Raw genomic sequence first — 24,255 nt, forward strand, 5'->3', positions numbered from 1 at the left:
CCCGAAAAAAAAATATTGGCAAGATGCGGAATAGAGTGGTGCTTACGCAAATGTTACTCTATCTTAAAAATGAAAAAAATATTCAACCAACGGTGGTTGGCGGTGGTTTTTAAGTCACTTTCATTAAGTGCTCCTGGAGTTTGTTAGATTGAACAAGATTTATCTTTGGAAATAATTAATCCGCCAACGTGTTTGTGCTTTCTTATCTATTTAGAATATTTCATATATGCTGTGAGTCCTATAGACATGGGAGAGATTTTTCTGGCAATCAGTAAGAACGATCGGCTTGTCGATGTGTTACTGCTTGTATTGGACAGAATCGATGCTAATTTGCTTGTTATTTACAGCTTTAAAATGTTTGCGAGACGCGAGAAACGATGAGCAGATGAGAAAAAAGAAGATTAGTTTGAATCTGAGCTGCTAACAATCTGCTGGAGCTTGTACAATTTATAAGTAACATTACGAGCAGGATGGAAAAGCTACATCGAATCGAATAGCGTTTAGAGCAAGTTGTAAACTGGGTGAGATTTGTTTTTTTTTCTAAACCCATTCAAAGGAAATAACAAAAAGACAAATAGTCCGTCATGATAGCTAGCTGTGTGAGAAATGGAAAAAAACGAGAGAAAAAAGTTTTCCGAGCCCCCGTCGCTTCCGATTCGCTTCGCTGGAAAACAAAGGAAAATCCGAAAGACAAACTCTCAAATCACGGTCCATGAAATGGAATGTCTTCGTTTATTTAACACATTTGCCGGATTACCGAGAAAATTTTTCATTTGTTCATGATTTTTAGGGTTTCTTTTTATCCTCTTTCTCTCTCTCTTTCTCTCTCTCTCTCTCTGTTCCTATCTCCCATTCTCTCTCTACCTATTTCTGTATCGTATACACGCACCGATATCTGTATGACGTTATCTTTGCACGCTAGAGAAACTTGTGATGAATAAGCGATGTTTATTTGAGTGAGAACGTATATATTTTGAAGCCATGTCATTGAAATCAAGTTTCTTCATGCAAGTTTATTTTGGTTTTACAACAACAATAGATAGGTTTTGTGATGAAAAGTAACTTTTTTATCATTATATAACACCATCATTCTAGTGAATGTCATGTCTCCAAATGTGTACGTTTTATAACTTATATCATATTTTATATTTTACACCTCATTCCTTTCTTCGTAAAAATACTCATTCATGGAAAAGGCATTCATGAGCTGCACTTCTAGCACTCCTATTACATGTTTTGATGTAGATATTTTGCGTTGCTCAACAGCACCAATTAGTAGTATTGCCAGCTAGATGTTTAATTATTTGTCCGCTTTCGATGTCTCGCTTTCAGCTTGAACTTTTCGTGCGAAACGAACCCATCGTGTCCAGCGTTACCCCACTGGTGAAGGTGCTGACTGAGAACCGCTTACAGGATAGGCAAAAAATAAGGAAACTGTAAGTAACGGGAGCAGGCGACATGCTTAATGAAGTGCGTTTAAATATTGACGATGGGAGAGTCCTTTATTCGTGCCAAGGTCTTGCCTTTTTCTATCTTATTATCAATTCAGCTTTCTGAGCCTTCGGTGTGACGCTCTTTCGTTCATTACATTTCTTACGTTTTACCTGTGGAAGGTTTTAACTTACCGTGCTTGGTTAGGCACGTGCCTGGGGAAAGATTATCTCAAGAACAATTGTGCAGCAAATGAATTCAATTAGGTTGAGGTATGAGGAAACATCAAAGACAATTTGCTATTATTCGCTTATGAAATTGAAGGCAAATGGAAGTGATAATTACATGAAATTAAAAACATCGTCGTGTGTGTTTTTATGTGTATTTTCCTGTTATTTGCTGTGTGTCGTCTTGGAAAAAATACAACAAAGTAGCAATATTTAACAGCTTTATCGCTGTCTCAATTGTTCAGTTTATTTCTGTGTAATAAAACAACACGATCCAATGAAAAGTAAAGCTATTCGAGTTTGAAAATATATGATATTCGGAGAAGATTGATCCATCAACCGTGAACGTATTTCCAGCCTTGAGCGTCTTTATTGATGCGGCCTTCCAGAAAGGATCGTTTCCATCGAAATTCAGAAGCAGTGGAAACGATGATATCATTGTTTTCATGCACGGCATACATCTAGCGCTTCCGCTGGCGAGATCCTATTTGTTCCCAGGAAACAATTTTGCCTATATCTGTATGGTGCTTGGTAATAGCGAGAAAACAAGGGAAAAAAAGCATACCAGGTTTTCCACTAAGTAGTGGGAGCTTATGCTCATTATCGTTACTTTCTCGGGCTCTGAAACGGAGGTGTACCCTAACAATCACGATGCTTTTTCTTCTTGTTTCCCAAAATAAAAAGCTACGGAAAAAGACTACACGTGCTGCTTGGGCTTTTATATTGCACCGAAAAAGCTGGTGAACGAAATAACGTTTCAAGAGAAAAGGTGATACTGGTTTGGTTTCGCCGGAAACAATTTGCCGCCGGTGACAAGAGGTTTTGTAGCGGCATTTTTCCTCCTTTGTGCGGCTGTTGAGCCGTTGATTTTTTGTCAGTTTTCAGTTATTTTTCTCGTTCGAAGATTGCGATGCCGTACCAATTGGTTTCAGTGCGAGCTGGTAGAGGGGAAGGTTTCTTGGAATCGAGCAATTCCAAGTGCATGATGTTTAGTGTTGTACCAAAGAAGTAACAGGGGTGAAGAGGAAATAAAGATGAGTTTACAGTTTTATTTTCTGTTGCTTCTAATGGAGACCATTATTGCTTTCGATCGATGAAAGTGCTCGTAGGCTCATGTTGCAGCGAAAAGAAACGTGTTTTTACATCAATGGAGCCGCCTGGTAGCCCATGTTAAGTAACAAATATTACATAGACAGTTTGTTGTATTGGATCAAACGTAGTATCAATATTGGAAATTAATTTGCGGGAAATATTCAAAGAACGTTCTTAAACGTGGTCGGAAATAATTTATATTTCGAATTAGATAACGTGTATCTTCTAAAAGGGAAAGAAATGACACGTTTTCTTGCTCGGAATGTACATGCTCAATCCATTCATTTCAACAACAAGTTACTCCACTCAGGATCAGTTTTCCGACAGGAATGAATTTGTTTCCTATGTTACTTGACATCAGCATTGTGCTAGCAGTAATGATTAGATGACGTTGCACTTCCTGCCATTAAAATGTGCATTTATTGTGCAATCTATGGTCGTCGTCTGACCACACCATTAGGTCGGTACAAGGCTAACTGAGTCGATGCGATCATATCGTTCGAAAGTGTGCCCACCCAAGCGGTCCAAACATGACGGTGCGAAGGGATACAATTGAGCTAAATTTATGCAAGCTACAATATAACCTGCGGCCAGCAGGTTAGTGACGACATCGAAGATGCTGCTGCTTTTGCCGTTAGCTCGGCCAATCAATACATGAAGCCGGGGTTTTCCCAGCGCTTGCAAGCATTTATTACTTGTAATACGCCCTCAATACCGTTGGCTTTGTGTGAACCGCTCCGAGCCTTTCCCACGTCACTGCAATTATTGCACGGCAGAGTGCCGGATTCCGAATGGCATAAATGTGCATCCAGATAGAGAACGATAAGCGAAAGATGCCTCGAATGCTGCCCTCGTCATTCCACTTCTCCATCGCGACGTTCGATTGCTCCAGGATGATCATTTCGAATCACGAGAAAACATGCAATCCCTGCTAGCCCCGAGCCCGGCATGATTGATGGCATCGGTGGAAACTTCGACCGATCGATCGAACCCGGAGTCTGTGCCGTTTCTTCCCTTCGCTTCGATCTCTTCGCTTTCCACTGCCATAAATCCAGGGATTGTCTGTTTACGCTCTCGTGCAATTTCGTTCGCCATCCTCGCCCGCTTATCCCCGCAAAGCTTATGATTAACTTATGGATGGTAAATCGGTGTTTGGTTGCGAACGCTCGCCGGCATGGGAATAGAACGATATTCTGCTCTGCCTTTGCTCCAGCGACGGCATAAAACTTTTTCCCGCTGCACCAGTGTCGCTTCGTGTCACAACCTTCGGTGCCGTCGGTGCCCACGATAATCGTCGAACTTTTGATGGAAAATAATAATACCAGCAACAGTGGCATACACACGCACACGTGGGAAGCATCCATCCACGCCCGATGATGCGATTGGCGCACGGGCAAAGATTTAGGTGCGTCGTAAAAGTGATTTATGCTCAGCATTTCACTCAAATTTTGCTTCTCCAGCCGGAACTGCCAGCTACCAGTAGCCGGCTTTAATGTAAAATCATTGCTCGACGGGCGCGTGTGTTATCCCTTTTTTACCAACCCCGGCCAGTGCGAGTTTATTGAAAACCGAGCACCTTCGGCAAAAGGGATTTTGGCAAGTCCGTAAACTCTTGGAACACGGATTTGAATGGGGTTACAAGAGTGTGTGTGTGTGATCGCTTCTTGGGAGCTTTCCGCAACAGCGATTGTAAGCGCCGCCAAAGTAGGATTTACCGCGCAACCCCTAATGGGCCCGAAATCCCGCTCCTCCCAAAAAAAAACGAAGAAAAAAGCTGCTCCCCTATAAGCCCCGAATGGGTTGCTGTTTGATTAGTTTAAGCCTAATAACACCGCTTCGGAGGGATGAAAAAATAATACAATTCTCTACTTTGCAACATTTATAAGCCAGGAGGCGTGTTGGGTGCGTATCGAGTGCTCACACAGGGGGTTGTAAACAGGGGTGGCATCGGTACGCACCGTGCCCATGCCAGGCGGTAAGTTCCGCGCGTCGCCGCCTGACTTGGGAAGCATAATTCATGAACCCGAACGTCGTGTCGGTGCTGAGCTGTTGCTGCCAGGTTGATCCACCGGCAATCATCACCCCCGGGATGGGTGGACCTGCCGTGGGATGCCACCTGGGTGGGGTTGAAACCGAAGATGGGTTAGTAATGAAACTCCCCCAGCCAGGGCTCGTCGTGTTCGTGTTCCGTCCCGTCTGCGGGCTCGACATCCTCGGGCAGGTCCTGCGTTGTCTCGTCCTCATTGTTGGTGGGTTCCGAGGGTGTAGGAGGCGCGGGTGACGGGCCCACCATGTCGTGGATGATGTTGACCGGGCACTCGATCAGGTGCACCAGCAGGTCGATGATGTTCTTGTAGATGCGCTCGTTCAGCTCCATCTGACGCTCGGTGTCGCGGTCGAACCAGGCTCTCGGGAGTCCTGACGTCGATGGAACGAGTAGAAGCCTCATGCTGCGATACCGCCGTTCGACCGGTTCGAAGTCCTGCATTTTGCGCTCGACGACCGTTCGCAGCCGGCGGGCCTCCCGGAGGAGTCCTTCGCGTTGCTTCCGTTGCGCCACAGTCCCGTGGGCGACGCGCTGGAAACCGTCGAAGCGTCGTTGCAACTGGGTCGCTTGCACCTGAAGCGGTTCCAGCTCGTTGCGGGCTCGTTGCAATCGTTCATTCAGCGCGTGGTTGAAGCCAACGAGCTTCACCTTCGAATCGATCGGAGGCAGCAATGCTGGGCCATGCTTGGGGCTTCGTTTCGGTGGATCCTGGCGTTCGATCGCATGGCCTGGGGCGTGAGTGGTGAAAGAAACAAAGCGCAGAAAATGTTTACCACATTGCTTGGCGACGCCAGGATTGATGAAGGTTTTCTCGTCACGCCTTACCCTGGCCACAGTGTAACCGAAGCTGCAACGTTAAGAGAATGAAACCCGCCACCAGCACCCGATGTCCTTGAAAAGGATGCATTCCTCGGCGTGCAGAACGGTGTCGTGAAAATGGGAAGTTTTTTTTTCTTTTGTGCTCGCTCAACAATTACTCCCACTCTCGCTGTGCTTTGCTCGGTTGGTTCGGTCGATTCTAGCTACGTCTGGCAAGTTGCACCGAATCCCACTGCACTGGTGTCCGCGTCCGTCAGCTTTTTATTTATATTGCACTAATTTCGCTCATTTCCCGCGGTCATAAAACCGGGCGGGTCCCCGGTACCGACCACAATGCGCTTCTAATGCGCTCCGGAATGCAACGTGCGCGAAAATTAATTGCTTTTCCAATCACGGTCGGTGCGGTGTAAGCGCGAGGGCTTGCGGGAACGCCCTGCGGAGTCTGCGCTAGAGAATGCAATTTAGTTTGCTATTTGAGTTCACGATCAGCTGGCGGTGGTGCCATCGCTCGCACGAGACCACCGTGTGTTAATAGGCTTAAAACGGTTTGCTTACTGTGGTGCATCATCGTTTACGTGCGTAAACACGAGCGAAACGGTATAAATACAGTGAGGAAAATTGGAAAATTAATTGGAATGCTTTTACGAGGTAAGCGTGTGCGCTTATTTTTGCATAAATGTAGGCGTTGAAACTGTTAAAATCAATTTGTCCAACATTTCTTCCTGCAGTTCAAATGGGTAATCCTTCATTAATCAGCCCGAGGATACTTTAATTTGGTATGAAAATGTACAACGGAAAACTAAACAAAAAAGAGATGAAATTAAACACCAACTTTCCCACCACCCAGTTGATTAGCCGTCACATCCCGTCGTAATTACCAGGGTGATTAGTGGCGTTGCATATTTTAAAATGATTGGCCATCCTACCAGCTGTCCGTACGGGGGGAAAGGACCATAGTGTGACGGTTTGCATTGGGTTGTAGGGAAAATTAAAATCTCCCTACGACAACATCCATCCCAGCAAGCGTGGCTCACAAACGTGCTTTAGACGCCTGCTGGGAATGGGATTGGTATTTTGCAATTAAATTTTTATCACTTCAAACGTCGGTGCATCCATGAATGCTAGTCTCGAAACGTTTCCCGAGCACGGCATGCCATGCGTTCGAGCAATGGTGAGCTATTTAATCCGTCGGCGTGGAGTAAAATGTGACTTATGCGCTTGATTAAATGGACGAGCATTTCGCTGTCATTCTCTTTGCCACTTTTCCGTACTTCTGCAGCGCATTGTTTTGTAAAATACTTCCACAAAACACCCCGTAGTGTTCCGTTGGGTTCATTTTTCGTTGCATTTCGCTCTCTCGCCCTCATCGGCTCCATAGCGATAAAATATTTGGCACCAGCTTGCGTATACCTCACTTTCTTTTGTTGAACTTTCAATGGAACACACCGACCCGGTGGAAAAGTTTGCTTATTATGTGAAACCCTAATGGGGCGGGAGTTGCAAAAGTCCTTACTCGTTGTTCTCGGGCAGAGATGAACCAATAGAGCATAAAAATAAGTTCCCACCGGTCAAAGCGAACGGGTGAAAAACAGGCGATCGCGTTTCACCAAACCCACCGGTTGAGATGGGTGGGTGGATAAGAGACGACCCTTCGGGTTACAGCATTAATCCCACCAGGTTGATTGATGAATAATAGATCGCTTATCGATGGGAATTTACCCTGCCGGCCGCGGTCGAGCTTGTTATTATTATTGATAGCTCCCAGCGCCAGGGAGAGTTTGGCCGCATCCATCAAAACACCGGGATGGGTTTTCAATTTTATGTTCGGTGAAAAAACCCATCGTCCTGGGCAGGAGTTTGAAATGTTTTCACTTCGATGGCTCGTCGGGTGAGTGTGGGTAGTTTCAATAAATACGATCCATCATAAACCGAGAGCAACGGGTTCGTCAATTAATTCGATTAACCAATACTGGCACTGGCACTGAAAGCTGCACGCTAAACTGGGTCAAAGGTAAATCCACCCATTCGGCGGTTGCGTTTCCATCGGCTTAACGATTCATAAATGGCTACGGTTTTTTGACGAATGATTTATGGTAGCGTAATTAAAATTCAATTGTGAAAGTGAGCTGTTGGAATTTTATTTATTTCGAGTCTAACACTCGGCCGTTAGGAATGTGTTTTTATTTTCTCTCTCTCTCTCTCTGTTTGTTGCCGCATGCACCCTAGGGGTGTAATTTAGTTCGCAATCAATTTGAATTAATTTCACACGATTTATGTCGTCCGTAAACGCGTACATGCGTGTTGGTAAACCGCATCGTCATTCATCATTTACAGCGGTTTGCTGGTCATGACCACCAGCCCGATCGATGGAAATGCTGTAAAAATGTGCTGTTGAAAATGCTGCGCAAAATGCCATGGATATTTAATTTACAAAAAGTATAGGAATGTAAAGCAATTTGAGTTACGTGGGAAGTATCGGTACACTTTCCACGCTAAGCACCTTTTCCATCGAAAAGCTTAAGGTGGCATTTTTCCACTCGATCATCTCATAGTAACTGGTTGTATCGCTGTATCCCCTGGGAGGCGGTATGATTCTGTTTCTGAGTCGATAAATTGTAGCGGATTTTCACGTCAAGCATCAGCCTAAGTCGGTCAAGTGTATTCGGAAAGGAACACTCGCAGTACACCATAGAAACGTCGAGACCAGCACGCTTTCTTGGCTCCATATCGATGCATCGGGTAATCCGCTTACGAGAAATTCGCACAACAGCGCTAAGAACGCACACTTGCGTTGTGAAGTTCCGCTGGATTGCTTCGTTTTCCTTCCCAGCGGTTCCGAAGTGTTCATTAGCGTAAGCTGTGCTGCGTCCTTGCTCGAGAATCCCGTTGCTAATCATTCATTACCTTAGCTTGATCCGTGTAAAGCACTATCCCATACTACCTGCCATCGACGACGTTGAATGACGACGAAGAAGAAATAAAAAATGGATGCTGCATGCAGTGTACATGTCGTGTTCACGTGAAGTAATCCGTACCAAGAACGCTCAGTGAGTGTAGTTTGGTTCAGTGACGTACCGGAGCAAGTCCCGAATCCTTGTCGAGTGGCAAATGCAAACTCATCGCAGAACAATTTCACCGAAACGGGTCCGGAAAAGGACCCTCGAGAAAGGCTCGAGGAAAATCCAATAACCGTACGCCGGTTTGCGATACATCATCCTGTTGCAAAGGGCGAAACAATCGTTTCACCAGCCGGTTAGCCTTTGGGTTGGGCGATTTTATGGCGGGTGATAGGCTCGCACTGGGCACAGGCACACACGTTTATACACGGACGATGATCGAAACGATTCATTATGCGAACGTACTGAAAGTTCGGGTTTTGACGAACTTGCGCAAACAATTATCCGCTCCGGCGGTGAATGGCGAAACTTTCACAGTTTTGTCCATTACAACGATTCTCCGTAGCTCGAGCCCGAAAATGCCTCAAACCGCAGGAGGTTTGGGGTTTGGAGAACGACAGATGTTTGCCCAAAACCCACAGCCAGCCCGCGTTCGTAGGCGGGTGCCGGTGATTGTGCTGTGCAATGCAAAATTATTGCCCCTTTTCGAGGCTACCTTTTGGAAAGTTTTTTAATTGCAGCATTCCTGCGAATCCCCGGTATGCACTCTCCATGATGAAGGGCAAATATTTGCCTGGAGCGAGCAACGATACCCATGGTCATTATTTCCGGTTATGAGCCTGCGCCATATGAGTTGCAACAAAAGTTTTGGTATTGAAGCTTGGGTTTGGCATCGAATCGCGTTTACTGGATGCATACATTAAGGCGTTTAAGGTGTCACTGAACATGGACGCCTGATTGACATCGTTAAATGAGCGCTATGTATTAGTTTCCCAGTAATATAACTCCATGAAGCAGCGTAATCCAAGAAGACGAGAGTGTCATTCGTAACTTCGAAACGGAAACGAGCTTTCAGCAACGACCAATTGGCGTGGGCTTATCACGTGTCGTGTCGCTTAGTCCTTTTCCACACAAACAACACGTTTTTTTAGTATTTTTTTTGGATAGAATCCGTTGCTTCCTTTCGCACACATATACGCCACAGCATTTGGCACGGTTAACCGTGCTCGAAGCACACACTCACAAAACCCCAACAGTGCTAATGCGCCCTGGCGGGCCACAATACCAATGGTCTCGCAGGGATTCATTTTATCACCGTTATCGCATTCGTCCCGCAAGGTGGAGGCGCCCAGTCCTGGAACGCTGAACGGGGGTAATGAAAATTTAATGTATCAAAACTCATAAACTGTCAGCGCCACGAGGACATTCCCGTAAACCGGTGCCCGTAAACCGACGCGAACGAACCGTCAGCTCGCACACGGACGGTCGTGGGCCGCGTAACGGCAAATGGCGGATGGATGGGAATATCGACCGTTTACCGCGGGCCGCAGTGGTGCTTCACGTTGGTACCCGCAAACACGATACACCACGTGTGGTGATGTGGTTTGCGCGCGCGCCCGTGCTTGCTTGTGTGCATTTGAATTTTCCACCCGTTTCGCGGAAGGCAGCTAAGGGCTTAGGTGTTTTGTACGGTTGTAATTTGGTCTCGGCGGCGGCATACTACAAACTATTGTTTGGGGGAAATTTCCACCAAAAGAAATGAAAAATAAAATAAGCTAAAACCTGACGGATATAAAAGTATTGTCAACATGCGTATAATAGAATATTTGCGCACCGACTAAAGACCCACAAGAAGCCATCTCTCTTCACTGGCCATGGTTTTCGGTTTTCTCGCAGCGAGGTGACGGTGGGAGCGCTTTTCATTAAATTATTCAAGGAGCTTCCGCTGTCCGAAATGTGTTCATTTGCAGTTTGTACCGGTTTAATTATGTACATGCCGTCCCGTCCCGTTACGTGACGGTGGTAAGGCACGCGGTGCGATGGGGGATGGAGTTTTGAAATAGGAAAAAAAAGACTCCAACCAGGAGCGTTACGTAGTGAAATTGAATAACTCTGGAATACTGACGTCAGCAGTCCCGCGGTCGGTATCCTTGAGGTTGGGTCTTTCCAATGCGCCTGCCTGTGGATGGAGACACGGTCTCTCTCCTCTGTGTGAGAGCAGAGCTTCGACGTTCGGCTTTTTAATTCCAGCAGTACGCTAATTAAGAATAATATTTTCACGTACCAAGCTGGTGTGCCGGCGACGAGGACGCAGTTGAGATGTGGCTTTTGATATGCGGGAAAAAGCTGAAGCTAGAAAGAGACAGAGATTGCCAATTAGAGAGAAACAGAAGGAGAAAAGAGAGAGATATAGAGAGAGAGATAGAGAGAGAGAGAGAGCTTGACTGTACGACAGTCGACGAATGAAGCACCATCTCGAGAACGTGAATGCATTGTTGACCTAATTTAGATATGCATCGACTTGCGCTTCAATGCTGTGCTAACCAAGCAAGAGATGGTTCGTGCATCACATTACTTGAAAGAGTTACTTCTTGTGGTATCGCTCAACGAAACACCCTTTTTCCTATCTGTGAAAGTAGTGAAAATCCTCACGTTTATCGTCAGTTTGGAAGATGTGCTTGAGAGGTATCCTTTAAGGTTTATTTTTCCAATGACCACGAAAAGGCTCGTCTGCTGAGATTTACCCGAAAATCTAGACTAGGAGAGGATTTTCTAGCTTACCACAGCAGGAAGCGGAACATGCGAAAAGTACGATGGGAATTCTGTCGCCCCCGCTATTCGCTCTTCCGGTGGGTAATTATTTAAAAGCTTTTCGCTGTAATTCGATCATCCGGCATACTGCTGTTTGTTATTTGTTTTCCGAAGGATTTTCACGATGCCCGCCCACCTCGAGAAGGTGTTGTGTCAATGAATGTTTAAGCGGCCCCGTTGGGAGTTCGCTCCGTGGTGGTGCTTCAATAGGAGCGTAAGTTTGTGATGGTTTGGAAAACTGAGTTCATGGAATAGGTCAGTCTGAGAATCAGAGCTTGCTGGAGTTGACATCAAAACCAGGGTGTCAGTCGGCCGGCGTGACATGTTTTGACAGATGGAGTAATGATAATACATTAGACGTCAGTTTCGTTGCAAAACGGTATTGATTTTGTTGGCTTTGATTTTGATTTGATCACGCATGTGAATCTTACCATTGATAATTACAGCAGCGGATTTATAAAGTAGCACCTTCACGTGATGGTGTGTCGGACCTTCGGAATCAATGTTACGAATTGAATACGACGAATGAAGTCACCCACTCACATACAACCTATGATGCTATGTAATAGAAAACCACCGAATACCGGATGCGTTTCGCAAACCAAATATGGATTCGGAACTGGTGTGGGTTAAAATACCCCTAGGAATCTGGTTTCACACCACACCATCAAGCGTGGTTAACATTTGTTAGCACGTGCTGTGGCCCCGGGGGAAGAAAACACCGATCGATAAAAGCCGAGCCGGATTCGTACCGAAAGGATTCCCATTCTATTCCGAGCGCTTTCAGCCATGACATATGCAGGCAAAACGTCAACCCATCAGCCGCCTGACAGGCAGCCGCGAAGCGTTATGCCATCAATCCCGTTCCGAGCTCTGGGCCGCGGTGTACGTCATCGTTTAATCAGCGCCGGTGACGCGTCGTGCAAGGCTTTGTGGCTTCTTCACCGTGCGCGCCGTTGAACGAGAAACTCTTCCGGTGTCTCTCGAGACCACCTACGATGGCGGTGAATAGGCGATGCTGTGACCGAGAGGCGTAGGATCACACCACAATTGGCTGCTGTCGTTCGCGTTCACGGAAGTATCACCATGGGAGACACTCACCAGAAACTGTCGGTGCTTCGTGGAAGTCGTTAATTTTCTGCACCAGTTGAACGGAGCGCATCGTGAACGCTTCCGAAACGATCTTCAACACTCAGATCCATCCAATGGCCATAAAACGGTCCATTCATCTTGGTGCGCGGTTGAAGGAATCGTTAGTCTTTGCTAGAGACCAATGTCCTGCCGTTAAATGGGTATAATTTAATTAAAAATGTTCTTTTTCCCTTGCTTTCGAAGGAACTGAGACTGAAAAAAAGACTCCACCAAGGGTTTTAGTCATCAGTTGTAAAGATTCCATGCATTTTTCTTGTAATTAATCCCGACGAATTTACATCCGATGGTTGTGGAATCGTAGCCCAATTTTGTAATTGGAAGGACAATCCTAAGATCCGATTGATCAACAATTCCCACGTTTTCCAGCCCTCCCGGGTTCCTCAAGACGGATCCGTCCCTGAGAGCATTATCAATCACCCGTGGGCTCATGTCCGGGGGCACGACCGGTCTTATCGACCGATACGCATCGTCGGTGACGGCAAAAGGACGCCTGACTTTATTCTTTCCATCCCTTTGTGAGCTTTTGTAGGTAAAGATTAGGGAAGCGTAATACCCAGCTTCCGGGAGTAGCCCTCTTACCAAAAGGACCTTTTTTCGAAAGCCATCACCTCCGGCATGCGCAGGCTTCACGTACCTGTGCTACTATTCTGGGTTTGTCCGCTTTTCTCGTTAGGGCTTTGCCAATGACGAACCCGCGTATCGATTCTTTGAATGGTCCCAAGACTTAGTGATGAAACGTAAAAAAGGTTCGAATATAGATGTTCAATTTCAAGTCCATAAAATAGACGGATAGATTGCACCGGTGTTGAAAATTTGTCCAACTGTCGGGTTGCGAATAAAACACAGAACATAACTAAATGTGGTGATTTTCTTTTTCAATTCCTTTTCTGTATGGCTTACAACCTTGGCTTCGAGTCAGTTTCATTTCGAAGCGTGGTTTGAACACGTCCGTGTGACTTCTTTTTTGTCGTTGGTGTATCCTTCCGACTGGGCTGTTTTTGTTATACATAGCTTACGAGTTGACTGGAAGGACATTTATCTTTTTTCCTCCTTTGTGCTGCCTGAGGTGCACATTTCAAAACTTTTTTTATATACTACCAGGTATAGAAATTATATTATGCGGAATATGTGTAGGAAAAAATCAGTTTCTGATGCAGCAATAAATAAAACCCCCGTTAGACTGTTTTTACAATAAAAAACTTTGTTTTTTTTTTGGTTGAAAAATCATAAGCAATGGTTTATAAATAAATATCATTCTGTAGAGGTAACAAATGACACACTAGTTAGGCGAGGTACTTGTTTCTGATACTGAATAAATGCACTTACTTTTAAGGAAAAAATATAATTGGCAATCGCTTAATGAAATCAAATTATGTATTTTGTTTTTGTTTTTAAATGGTTCTGCTTTCTTTTCCGGCATTTACTTGGCGAGGGCATCCTGGTTCTCGTGAAAATTCTCTTATCGCCAGCAGCAACTTTTGAACACGCGCATCTATGCGCACCCAAATGTGACGACGAGAGAGCGCAATAATCAAATTGCTAGTTGCGCAAGCAAACTCCGGTGGCACCTAATAGGTTTTGTGAAAACTTTTCCCCACCATCAACGCATTCTAGGCGCTTCAAGACGGCTGCATCATCGTTTCTCTCGGCTCTCTGGCTCGTTAGTCTGTCGTGGACAGAGCGGAGAAAGTTTGGGGAATGTATTTACATAAATTTCCTCTACCGGCGCGCATTTTACGCTTTAAGTCATCAGGGTCGGAATGCGTCTGCGTGTCTGGATCGTCGTCGCTTGCGACCGGTATCGTAGATGCCGGAGCAATCAAATTGTCCGCGTCTAAAGGCGTCTGAAAAGAAATGCGACGGAGACGGCGCTCTCCCCCCCGGTAATGCATGCTCACGTAATTAGTAGCTGAGCATCGGAACGTGCCCGAATGGGAGGAATATAATTTTCCTCCAAGCACAGCTCCATTAGCCAGGGGACAGATCAACAGGTACTTGAGAAAGTGGCCGAGACCAGCAGAATGATGCTGAAAGGTCGTAGAACGTAAATGGAAAGTTGGTGGCATTGCACAAAAAAATAAAGCCGAGACCGTTGCCGACTTTTAGAAACGATGAACGTTGCGAAATCACTCACATAAACGATCCCGATCTCGGTACATACACCCGGCGAGAGCTTTTTCTTTCCCCATAAATCCATTGTGCCGACGGATGGCGTCGAACGAAGCGCCATCAATTGAAAGTTAAATTAATGCAAGAAGCAAAAACAAAAATCAAATCAAATGAAAATTATCGTAAAAAGCAATTTTCGAGCTCTATGAAATCGGGCGCGCTCTCTCTCTCGTATGCCATTTGGGGTTCGTTTACGAAATTATCGAGCTCGCTACACGCCACTGTGACGGTGGGCTTTTCTATTTAGCTTTCAGGCTTTCAGTTTCATTTAGCTGGTGCTTGGTTCGGTGAAAATTTTCATTTTTCTCCATAACAATTTTCTATCAGCCTTGCATGCGAACGCAACACTAGCTCGTGTTGCGCTCCGCGCAAAGTCAATTAAGACTTTGGAATGGTTTTTTTTTCTTCATATTTTCCCCCATCAAACGCACGTTTCGATTAACTCTTTCTATTTCGCGGTTGTGTGACGGGAGGCGTTCTGGGAAATGAATGGATCATTTTTTTTCTTCTTCCATGGCCAAAGCCAGCTTATACAGCACGTTTGCATGCCATCGCGTACAGCATGTTGATGGCATCAAAAGGGCTCACGGTTGGGTGCTTTCCCGGGGATGCAAAACAACGGCTCGTCACGACCGCGACCAGATAGACACTGACGAAAGGGCACAGGCAGACGAAAGCGGGCATTACTGACACGAAGTAAACACAACAAAAAAACCGCCATCCATTTCCATCTCTTCACGTTTTGATCCCAGCCGAAGGCGCGCACCCGCGTGCTTTGATGTCAACCGTAGCGCTGAAAAGCTTTCTTGTGTATGATCCTTCCTCGAGTTGTTTGTTCACCGGCACACTATCCCGTTGTCAATCGGCGTTTCCAAGGCAACCGTGGGTAGCTGCAGTGCTAGCGTCGGGGTGAACGGGGTGGATAATGGAAGCAAGAGTGGGTGGGTGTTTTGGCATTCTGGCCAATGTGTGTAAGTGATTTTTCTAAAAGAAGTATAATTGGCGGATGGTAGCTGGTGCAGAAGCGTATCCGCGGAATTCCTCAGTAGTCTATTTTAGTCCCCTTTCCAAAAACACACACACTAACATCGTGCGGTGGTGGCTTTTCGTTTAGGGTGAAAATATACCAAAAAGCTTCAGCACGAACTGGATGCTGGAGAATGACAGGCAGCATAAATCAAAGCTTCACAGATGATGAAGCGTCGTCGGTGCGCTGGGATGTGCGAGTTTACTCACCAAATTAGCCGTAAAATTGGGCTTTTTACACACACGCTCCTTCTCGCGTTTAATGTGCAGCATCCAAGGGCACGGGATGGTAAGGAATAAAAATCACAAGCATCACCTCAAGCGTCCTCCGTTCGTTCTGCACATGATCCCGTTTAACAGGAGCATTGAAAAAAGGACGAATTTGCCACAGCCCGTGTCGGGTGTCGTGTGTCGCTTGAGAGGCTTCCCGCGGGAAAGAGTACCCGGGCAATAAAAGTAAATTAGAGTCAAATCGAATTTCGCATATTGAGTTTCCACAGATGAAACAGATATGTCGCTTGGGCTTACGGAACCAAACGTGGCGCATTCTACACTGCGTCTAATGTCGCGCACTGGAGAGTAATTCGGTTTGATTGGCGAGAGATTCGTTTTACGACTGCCCTTAGATGGATGGTGTGTGAAAAAAGGGAGAAAACTGAAATCTCAAAGAAGTCATTTTCTGGGAGGCTTGCCCTCTCCAGGCGAATTGTAATTTATTGATTTACCAAAAGCTTTGAATCGAGTTCATCAGTAAAATGCTGTCTGAAGCATCAATTAAAGTACATTTATTTTCCGCATATCCTGTGGAACTCTATTTGGGTATAATGCTTAAATGCTTTGTTCTTCTTGTTTTCCATATTTTAATTCAAACCACAACGCTCTACACAGCTAAATAGGGCTTTAGCCATTCCTGCTCATTTTGATCTTATCCTGGACGAGCTTGGTGATCAATCTGGCAAGTTTCTTCCATGCCATCGGGCCGGAAGACGTTCCGCAATATTCCAAGGAGAAAAAATGTGCACGACCGGTCAAGCAGATACCGGATCTCCAACGCCAGCAACTTTCGGTGCGTCAAAGTTCGCCGTGACGAGGCGAGGGAAACTTCGTCCTGCCCGAGACACTCAACGTGTCTGTATTCGTAGGACCAGGCCACAAAGTTTCCTTTGAGCTGGGGCGATTTGAGCACCATCCTTGAAGAATGTAGGTGAAAACGACAGTAGAGAGGGCATTAGCTGGTCCACCTTCCGGGCTAAGTAGTATCGACAATTGGTGAAAGTTTCCGACACTGTTTTGCTTTCATCCGGGAGTGCACCGGGGCTGGGTGTTCGTGGAATTCATGGTGTATGCGTGGGGTTTGTATTGCTAGGGCTCGAGCGTGAGACCGGAACTTTTAGGTATGAATAATGTTGAAAGACCCGCTCAACACGGATGTAGCGGTTCTACAAAAGTTACCGCAAATATCGATTGTCGATTATTTGGGGTCTTGTTTAATAATGACTCAATTTGAGCTGTTTTTTTGGTGAAAAAAACATCCACATACAGTAATCTATAATTATTGATAAGTAATATTGGCTATGAAACTAAAGTTTTTTTTTTTTATTCATTAATGACGGCCAGGCCGTATTGCTTTATGAAACTAAAGTATCAGGTGTGAAAGTAGACTTTCTCATCACGACTATTATGCTGTAAATACGAGAAAGTTTTCAAGAACAAACCACTTTTGCCAAGTCGATTTGTGTGTAATTACACCAATTGTTTTCGAGCGTCCCAATGACCCGTTCAAAACTTGTTGCGTTATTTACCGTCATCGATTGGGAATCCGTTCGGACGGAATGTAAATGTGAAGGTCTGTTTTTCCACGTAAGTTTCATAAAGTTTTTTCGGTCGTTTCCATGGTGATCTTCAAGCGTGAATTTCTCGATTCGACAATGATCAAGTTGCCATGGAGCTTGACGCAAAGGAAGCATTCCACAATGGTGAGCATCAAACTCAGCGTATTTCTGCACAAATCTCTACAGATAGCCTTTTATGTGCCATTGAAAGACATTCTATGTATTGTATTTTTTTCTCTTTCGAAAACTTAAGTTAATTGTGATGGCTAATTAAATGAAAATTGTTCTTATCGCTACAAAAGCGGATAAAAATGGAATCTCTCGGGAAGTATCAAATTATGAATCAATTATCCACAAATTAAGCTCGCCTCGTCTACAACTTGGCTTGAAAAAAATAACTCCAAAAAGGCTTTTCTTTTTATGCTTTCGTGCTTTGAAACATGGTTCTTTAAACAAGGTTTTAAACACGCTTTTGTTCGTGCCCTTTTGTTTGAATGAAGCCAAAAAAATCGCAAAATGTTTCCGGCACAACCGAATTCGGGGCGTGTTTCTGGTGAGGTTCATGTTAACCAACGTTGCCCGAATATGCGGTGCTTGTTTGGTAGCTCTGTTGTAAATGGAATTTCTCTTCAGTTCTGTTTCGTTTTCTGAAGGGTTTCTCCTCTCATTGCACGGTTAATAGCGTTGGAATGGGTGTTTTTGTGTGCTATGTATTTTTGTGCAGAGACTGAGAGAGTTTTTTCACTGTCTAGAGGATTATTTAATATTGTTCCATTTTGCTACTCGGGTCGTTAAGTTTCACGGAATTTGAACAATTCATGCCGGTATGTTTCGTTTCAAGTTTTTGCTTCCATTTTATGCTCCTAAATGAAATTTCATGCTGTTAGCAATCCAATTCTGATTTATCAATTGGAGTTCATCTAATTGCTTCTCATGTGATTTCGCACAAACGACACTAAAGGGCAATTAAACCCGTTCTTCATGGTATCAATTTAATATTTAAAGCATGAACATCATAATTTTACAACTGATATTGTTACCACACCGAGTAGCTTGTAACTATATTCATTTCAATTCTTTAGCTATAGAAATGACTTGGGTTTTCTATGACTTGGAATTTCACGTGGCTGTGTAGTCAGTCCTGCGTACGGGGGAGGCTCAGTCGATATTGCAACCTAATACTATCGTGTGTTTGTGCCACACGCTAACACAGCGGCTATCGAGCCCCCAAAGTCCTTCCATCAGTACACGGAAATCGGTCATGTGGCTTTTTCCATAAAATCTTACTCTTTATAAGGACCATTTTCTGACCTGATTCAACCGTGCCCATCGGCTTCAAGTTGATCTTCAATTTTCACCGTCAATCAACGCTAATTCAAACGTTCATAATTAATGGTGTCAAAAGGTTACAAGCAATCTCGGATCTCATGCGGGGGCTCACAATTGCCGAACAGCAAAACGGTTCAATTAAGGCTCGATTTGATGGAGGCGCCTGGTAGCGTTCAGTGGTCGTCGATGGAGGCGCCTGGTTGCTTTCAGTAGATTGTCGATCGAGGCGCCTGGTCCGGTATCGTGGGTCCGTGGTTTCTTTTTCGGTCGAACCCGTCACGTAACTGGACAGTTCGATGGGTTCGTTTCGCTAATGGCGACCGCGTGGCAATCAATTAATGGCACATAAAGCATTCATGACACTGGGTGTATCGCAAATTATACGGTCGTTAGCGTGGAGTATGAAAAATCATTCGATACGGTGTGGTTTATATGCTTGATTTCGTGGGATGTGATACATATTCGAGACATTAAGTATTTAACGTGACTTTTTTGATTAGTTAGTTTAATTGATGAAGTTGATGACGAAAACGCAGCAATACTGCGTTGATAGAAAACAGAAAAAAACTCTTGCAAAAGGTAAGCAGAAAATTTTCAAGGGACTTGTTGTAAGATAGGCATTAGCATACTAACTTAACAAAAATGTTATCACACCATAATGAGATCATCAAGGTAAAAAACAAAAGAGTGTCTCGTGCGTTGAAGAGTGATTCTCGTTCAGCTGCTGTGCAAATTGTTTGCACTTTATATCTTTTTAATTCACCCTAATTGCTCACTATCACCAAATGGTGGCGGTTCCAAAAACATGTGTTTTTCCTCGAGTATCACGCAAAAAATCTTGTTCCGCTATGGTCTTTCAGTTTTTGTACTACTTTTTCCTTCCTCTAGTATATTTGTTTTGCTCCATTCGGCTCCATTGGGCTCCATTCGGCAGGATCTATTTCTGTGAAACAATCAAAGATTACAATCAAAATGCTACATAATATGCCCCGGCGGCGTCTGTGAAAAGAGAATACCGAACGACACCTGAAACAAGCAATCCATTTGGGCAAAGTAAAGAATACAGGCTTCGCTGAAATATCACAATTGTATGTTACGTTTTTTCGTAGATATTTCGGTTCGTTTCGGTAGAAACTTCTGCATCGTTGCTGTTGTGTGGGTTCTTTTTTTACTGTCGATTTCCCTAGAGGTAACAGCCTGTTTTCCTCCTAAGTAGTGCTGTGTTTAGCACGACAGCTTTCTCTCACGGCCCATGATTGTTTTCGTGGTATAACAGAAGCCACTGACGTCATTGGAGCTAACAATGCCTCACTCCAAGGGCTCTCACGCACGCAACTTATGCGTTAGACACACCTACGAAGAAGCGTCGTTCGAGTGCGTTCATTTTTCTCTATCACACTGGTTGTATGCCATGACCAACGGTAATTTATGATTGTACGTTGTACACTATTGCCAGCCAGTTTGCCATTGTTTTGGTTGTGTATCAGTTTCTGATTAATGCCACTGGGTTACGACGATGCGTTTGGAAACATTTAACCCTACCCGATGTTGATTAGGGTGCTCTCGAATGATCGAAAATCATTTGCTTCCCTAATGGCGTTTTCATCGCAGCCATCAGCGATCAATTTTGCGAATTTCCAGCGCAATGGAGAAAATGGTTCAAAACTCTCAAAACCCGCAATCAGCTGCGCATGATTGCAAACGTACGAAAATCATCCACAGCCTAAGTTAACCTATGCTGGAAGAACGGTAAATGCTTGGTTTGGCTTCAGAACGGCCCCAGTAAAATCCAATCGCGAAGGATCGATAACACGGCTCTTGCTCTGCACCCATAGGAATGGCGTTGCTTTCTTCGCTTGCTTCTTGAATAACAAACAATCTATTACAAAACTGGAACCGGGTGGTTATCCCCAGCCCATCGGCGCATCCCTAGTACAGCCCGGATCGGCGCCATTGTTCGCCCGTCCCGGGGTGAGCTAAATTTGTTTTCAACTTTTACGGAAATTGATTCTTGAAAAGTGTTTTAACAACACTCGCCTCCTGTTAGCATAGTCGTGCTGCTTCCCAAGGCTCCCGGTATTTCCTGCTGCACCTTGCACCGGAGCGCTTGTGCGCCCGTGTTTTATCGATTTTCGATGGCTCGCTCGCTGGCAGAAACGGTCGAGCGCTCGGGGAAAATGGACGGCCAACTCGCTGGCGTCAATCAGTTGAATATTTAATCGCCTCGCTGCGTAGAGACCCCCGTAGAAAGGACGCTCGTTGGAAAGGGCGTGCACTTCGCCTGCAAACATTGTTTCCACGGGTAATGGTTAAGAGCTTTCGAGGGAAGTTTGAATGAGATTCGATTGCTGGTATGCAATTGAAAGCATTGCACGCATGTGGAGTGCTGTAGAAATTTGCCACCATATCATATTCATACCGTCTCACTTTCTACGTTTTTCATGCATGGTTGCTTATCGTACTGAGCGCAGCAGTAATATATGATCTTCGATATTGTTTTGCGCAAGCGAGCGTTCGAAGCGAAAAAAAGAAGAAACAGCACTCTCCATCATGGTAGACTGTGGTGATTGTGTTTCTGCGTACGGGTACAATTACTTTTTCGCCCAAATTTGCACGCCTACTTTGGCCTTTCCGTTCCGAATTCGCCCTTTTTGCTGGAACTATTTTACCAATTTCGGTGCGTCCATTCGTCCGGTTTACCTTTGCATAACGGGCGCTCGTGAACACGCAATCGCAGCGGTACCGTGAAGGATTAAATTTCAATTAAATTATGATTTATTTCCCGTGCCGCCCAGGCACCGTTCCGGGACTTGCTTCCGGTGCCGCGCGTGCCTCCCTCCGGCGCTTGAGTGGGGTGGAGCTTTTTCATGCGGTTATCACTGTCAGGAGTGGTTTTGCTGCCCCAAACCATTTACGCCACCGTACGCGTACCCCGGTAAATCGCCGAGCTTATGGTGGGCATTTCGGTATTTCTGCGAGTCCTTTCAAGCTCGATAGCCTCCACCGCCAGTGGCTTAAAGTGTTGGGCCAGCTTTAAGAAGGCAATTTCGGTTTACGTACCGGGGTTCGTTCGTGGTGGAAATTTCGCTTGAAGCAGCTCCCCAATCTGTAGTGCCTCACGAGATGTAATGGAGAAGATGGCTCTTATCGAACAGCGTACGCCCAAGTTGATTAATTTTGCGCCATAGAAAGCTATAGACACCGGAAGTCAATTAGTTTGGTCTTTTTATAGAACCGCTCATAATTTCGATTCGACGATTTTCCAATCGCGATGCAGGCATGCAAAATATACTTTTCACGTTATTCCCACGATTTTTGGCACTATTTCTTACACCAAAATCGCATCCCTGATATCATCGGTTTACCTGTGAATGGCATTCCATCACATTGCCGTTTTCACACAATGTAACCGACGGAAGTTGATTGGTATGCACAATTAGGAACGCGGTCTGAAACGATCCATTTTAATCCCACCGTCAGCCATCCGATCGGAAGCGTGCTCACGAAAGCAAAGGATTTATGCGATTGACTTTATACGCTCTCGATTTTAATCGTTACCCACCTGTGACCCTGGCCTGAAGCAATGGCGATAAAACTCGTTAGAAACCGGTCATATATTTGAATCGGAACTCATTTTCCAGCTTTCCTTTTTCCCCGCTCAACTTTATCCCGGCGAGGGAGAAGATTTTTTACTTCCCATTTCTTCTCCATTCTTTGTGATGCATCGACAGAATTGCCGATGTGGGCTTTGTTGTAGCGAGCGCATTTTTCACTGGGGGTGGAAATATTCCCGTTACCTTGCGGGGTGAAACAAGCGATTGAGAATGGGAATGGATTCGAAATTGAAAACTTTTTGCCCCTAGCTGCTGCTTCCGGCAATAAAACGAAGACAAATTGCCAGTTTAATTCGGTGGGCTTTTCCCTTCGCGTATTTGGCGTCCATTTTGTTCGTCCGTTCTGAGAAGGGAAGTTTTTTCGCAAGCAACTGGAACGTTTTTTTTTTCTTCAATGAATTCGCGCATCATCGCATAATTGTACCAAAAGGGGGTGGGAATTAAGCAAGATCGTCTTGCTGAGCTGTTGCACATAGATTCTGAGGAAGCAAAAAGAAATATTATAAAATAAAGTTCTGGTCGTTGAACTTTTTCGATGTTTTTTTTTCAAATGGACTACAGTAAATGGGCTAACGGAAAATATTATGAAGCATTCCTTTTCATCGCTAACTACTTATTTATTTATTTCATCGTTTGTTGCCTCATTGTACTTAAAACTTGCAACTTGTTTCCGGAAGGAACATCCAATAAGTAAGCTTACCACAAGTCGCAATATGGCTTTAAAGTAGAACGAAACAGAGCGTAGCACTCAAGATGGCGGCTCAGTTGGGTAGACTCCAGCCTCCAAATAAACTTGTACTACCGCACACGACAGCATAGCATGCCTACGGATGTCCCGGCATACATTGGGATGGGTGATGAATGCTACTGGCACAATGTCATGAACAAGCCGCTTCCACACAAGAAAAAAAAACGGAACCAAACGGAGCAATGCGGGTCTTCTTCTAAAATCGTGAATGAAAACACATCACCAGAGACGTTCCCTTTTGCCGGGCTTCCTTCGAGATAGCTCCGATAGAATCTTACCATTTATTTGGTTTTTGTTTCGCATAATTTTACATCCCCCCCAAACGACGGGAAAACAAAAAAGCGATGGTTCCGTGACTCGGTTCAGCTCCTTTGGCGATGAACCGTTCCCCCGGCTCAACATCCATTTGTCAGGGAGAAAAGCTGCCGACGATTGCAAACGGTTGGAATGGTCGGCAAAAGTCTTAACATAAGCCTCTACGCCATTGGTTTCGCTTTCGTGCCGGCTTGGGTGGTGCGGTTTGAGATACGAACAGCCACAACAAACTCGAGCGTGAGCCAGTAGATAGGAACCGCAGCCTTAGACGATGCTGTCCGGGAAGAGCGAGACAGCGCTTCCGGTTTCCGGAAGAGACAATACCAAAGTGTGATGTTTGAGTGGTTTTGTAAAGAAGGAAGCTTCCGTGCCCGAGGCAGTACTACCAGCAACCAAAAAACTTGTTGTGTCGCAAACAAAAGCACGCTGGATGGGAGTTGAAATTGGATAACCGGCCGGTCGAGTCTGGTTGCTGGACGTAGGTAATAAATGCAGTCGATTTTGATGAATTTTCCCAACGACAAAGAGAATGAAAATTGGAATCTCTGCTTTTGTGTGTACGAGCGTGAGGCAGTGTGCGATAAAAACTACCAAAAGCATCCGCTAGAGATGGATCTTCTGAGGTCAGAACATATATCCTTAGACGGTGGGCTGGTTGACTAAGCAACGACCTAGAATCAATTCGCTGGAGAAATTCTTGTTCACATATATGCGTGGGTTCATGTTAATTTTTTGTTGTTGTTAAA

General features: G+C 45.0%; 2 protein-coding genes across 2 annotated transcripts in view; one reads left to right on the forward strand and one right to left on the reverse strand.

Annotated features, from left to right (window-relative positions):
- LOC128720439 (high affinity cGMP-specific 3',5'-cyclic phosphodiesterase 9A) overlaps positions 1-24,255 on the forward strand; it is a 77,430-nt gene that overhangs the window by 25,166 nt on the left and 28,009 nt on the right. The window contains exon 4 of the mRNA XM_053814108.1: positions 1,333-1,436. The gene's annotated coding sequence lies outside the window, so the exon portion shown is untranslated. The remainder of the gene's footprint in view (positions 1-1,332; positions 1,437-24,255) is intronic.
- On the reverse strand, positions 4,529-5,704 carry LOC128721799 (uncharacterized). The gene is made up of 2 exons (XM_053815591.1): positions 5,623-5,704; positions 4,529-5,525 (listed from the first exon to the last, which is right to left on the reverse strand). The coding sequence occupies exons 1-2, from the start codon at positions 5,702-5,704 to the stop codon at positions 4,894-4,896; spliced, it is 714 nt and encodes a 237-aa protein (XP_053671566.1). The 3' UTR covers positions 4,529-4,893.

Source organism: Anopheles nili, chromosome 2, assembly GCF_943737925.1.
Source record: "Anopheles nili chromosome 2, idAnoNiliSN_F5_01, whole genome shotgun sequence".
Lineage (NCBI taxonomy): Eukaryota > Metazoa > Arthropoda > Insecta > Diptera > Culicidae > Anopheles > Anopheles nili.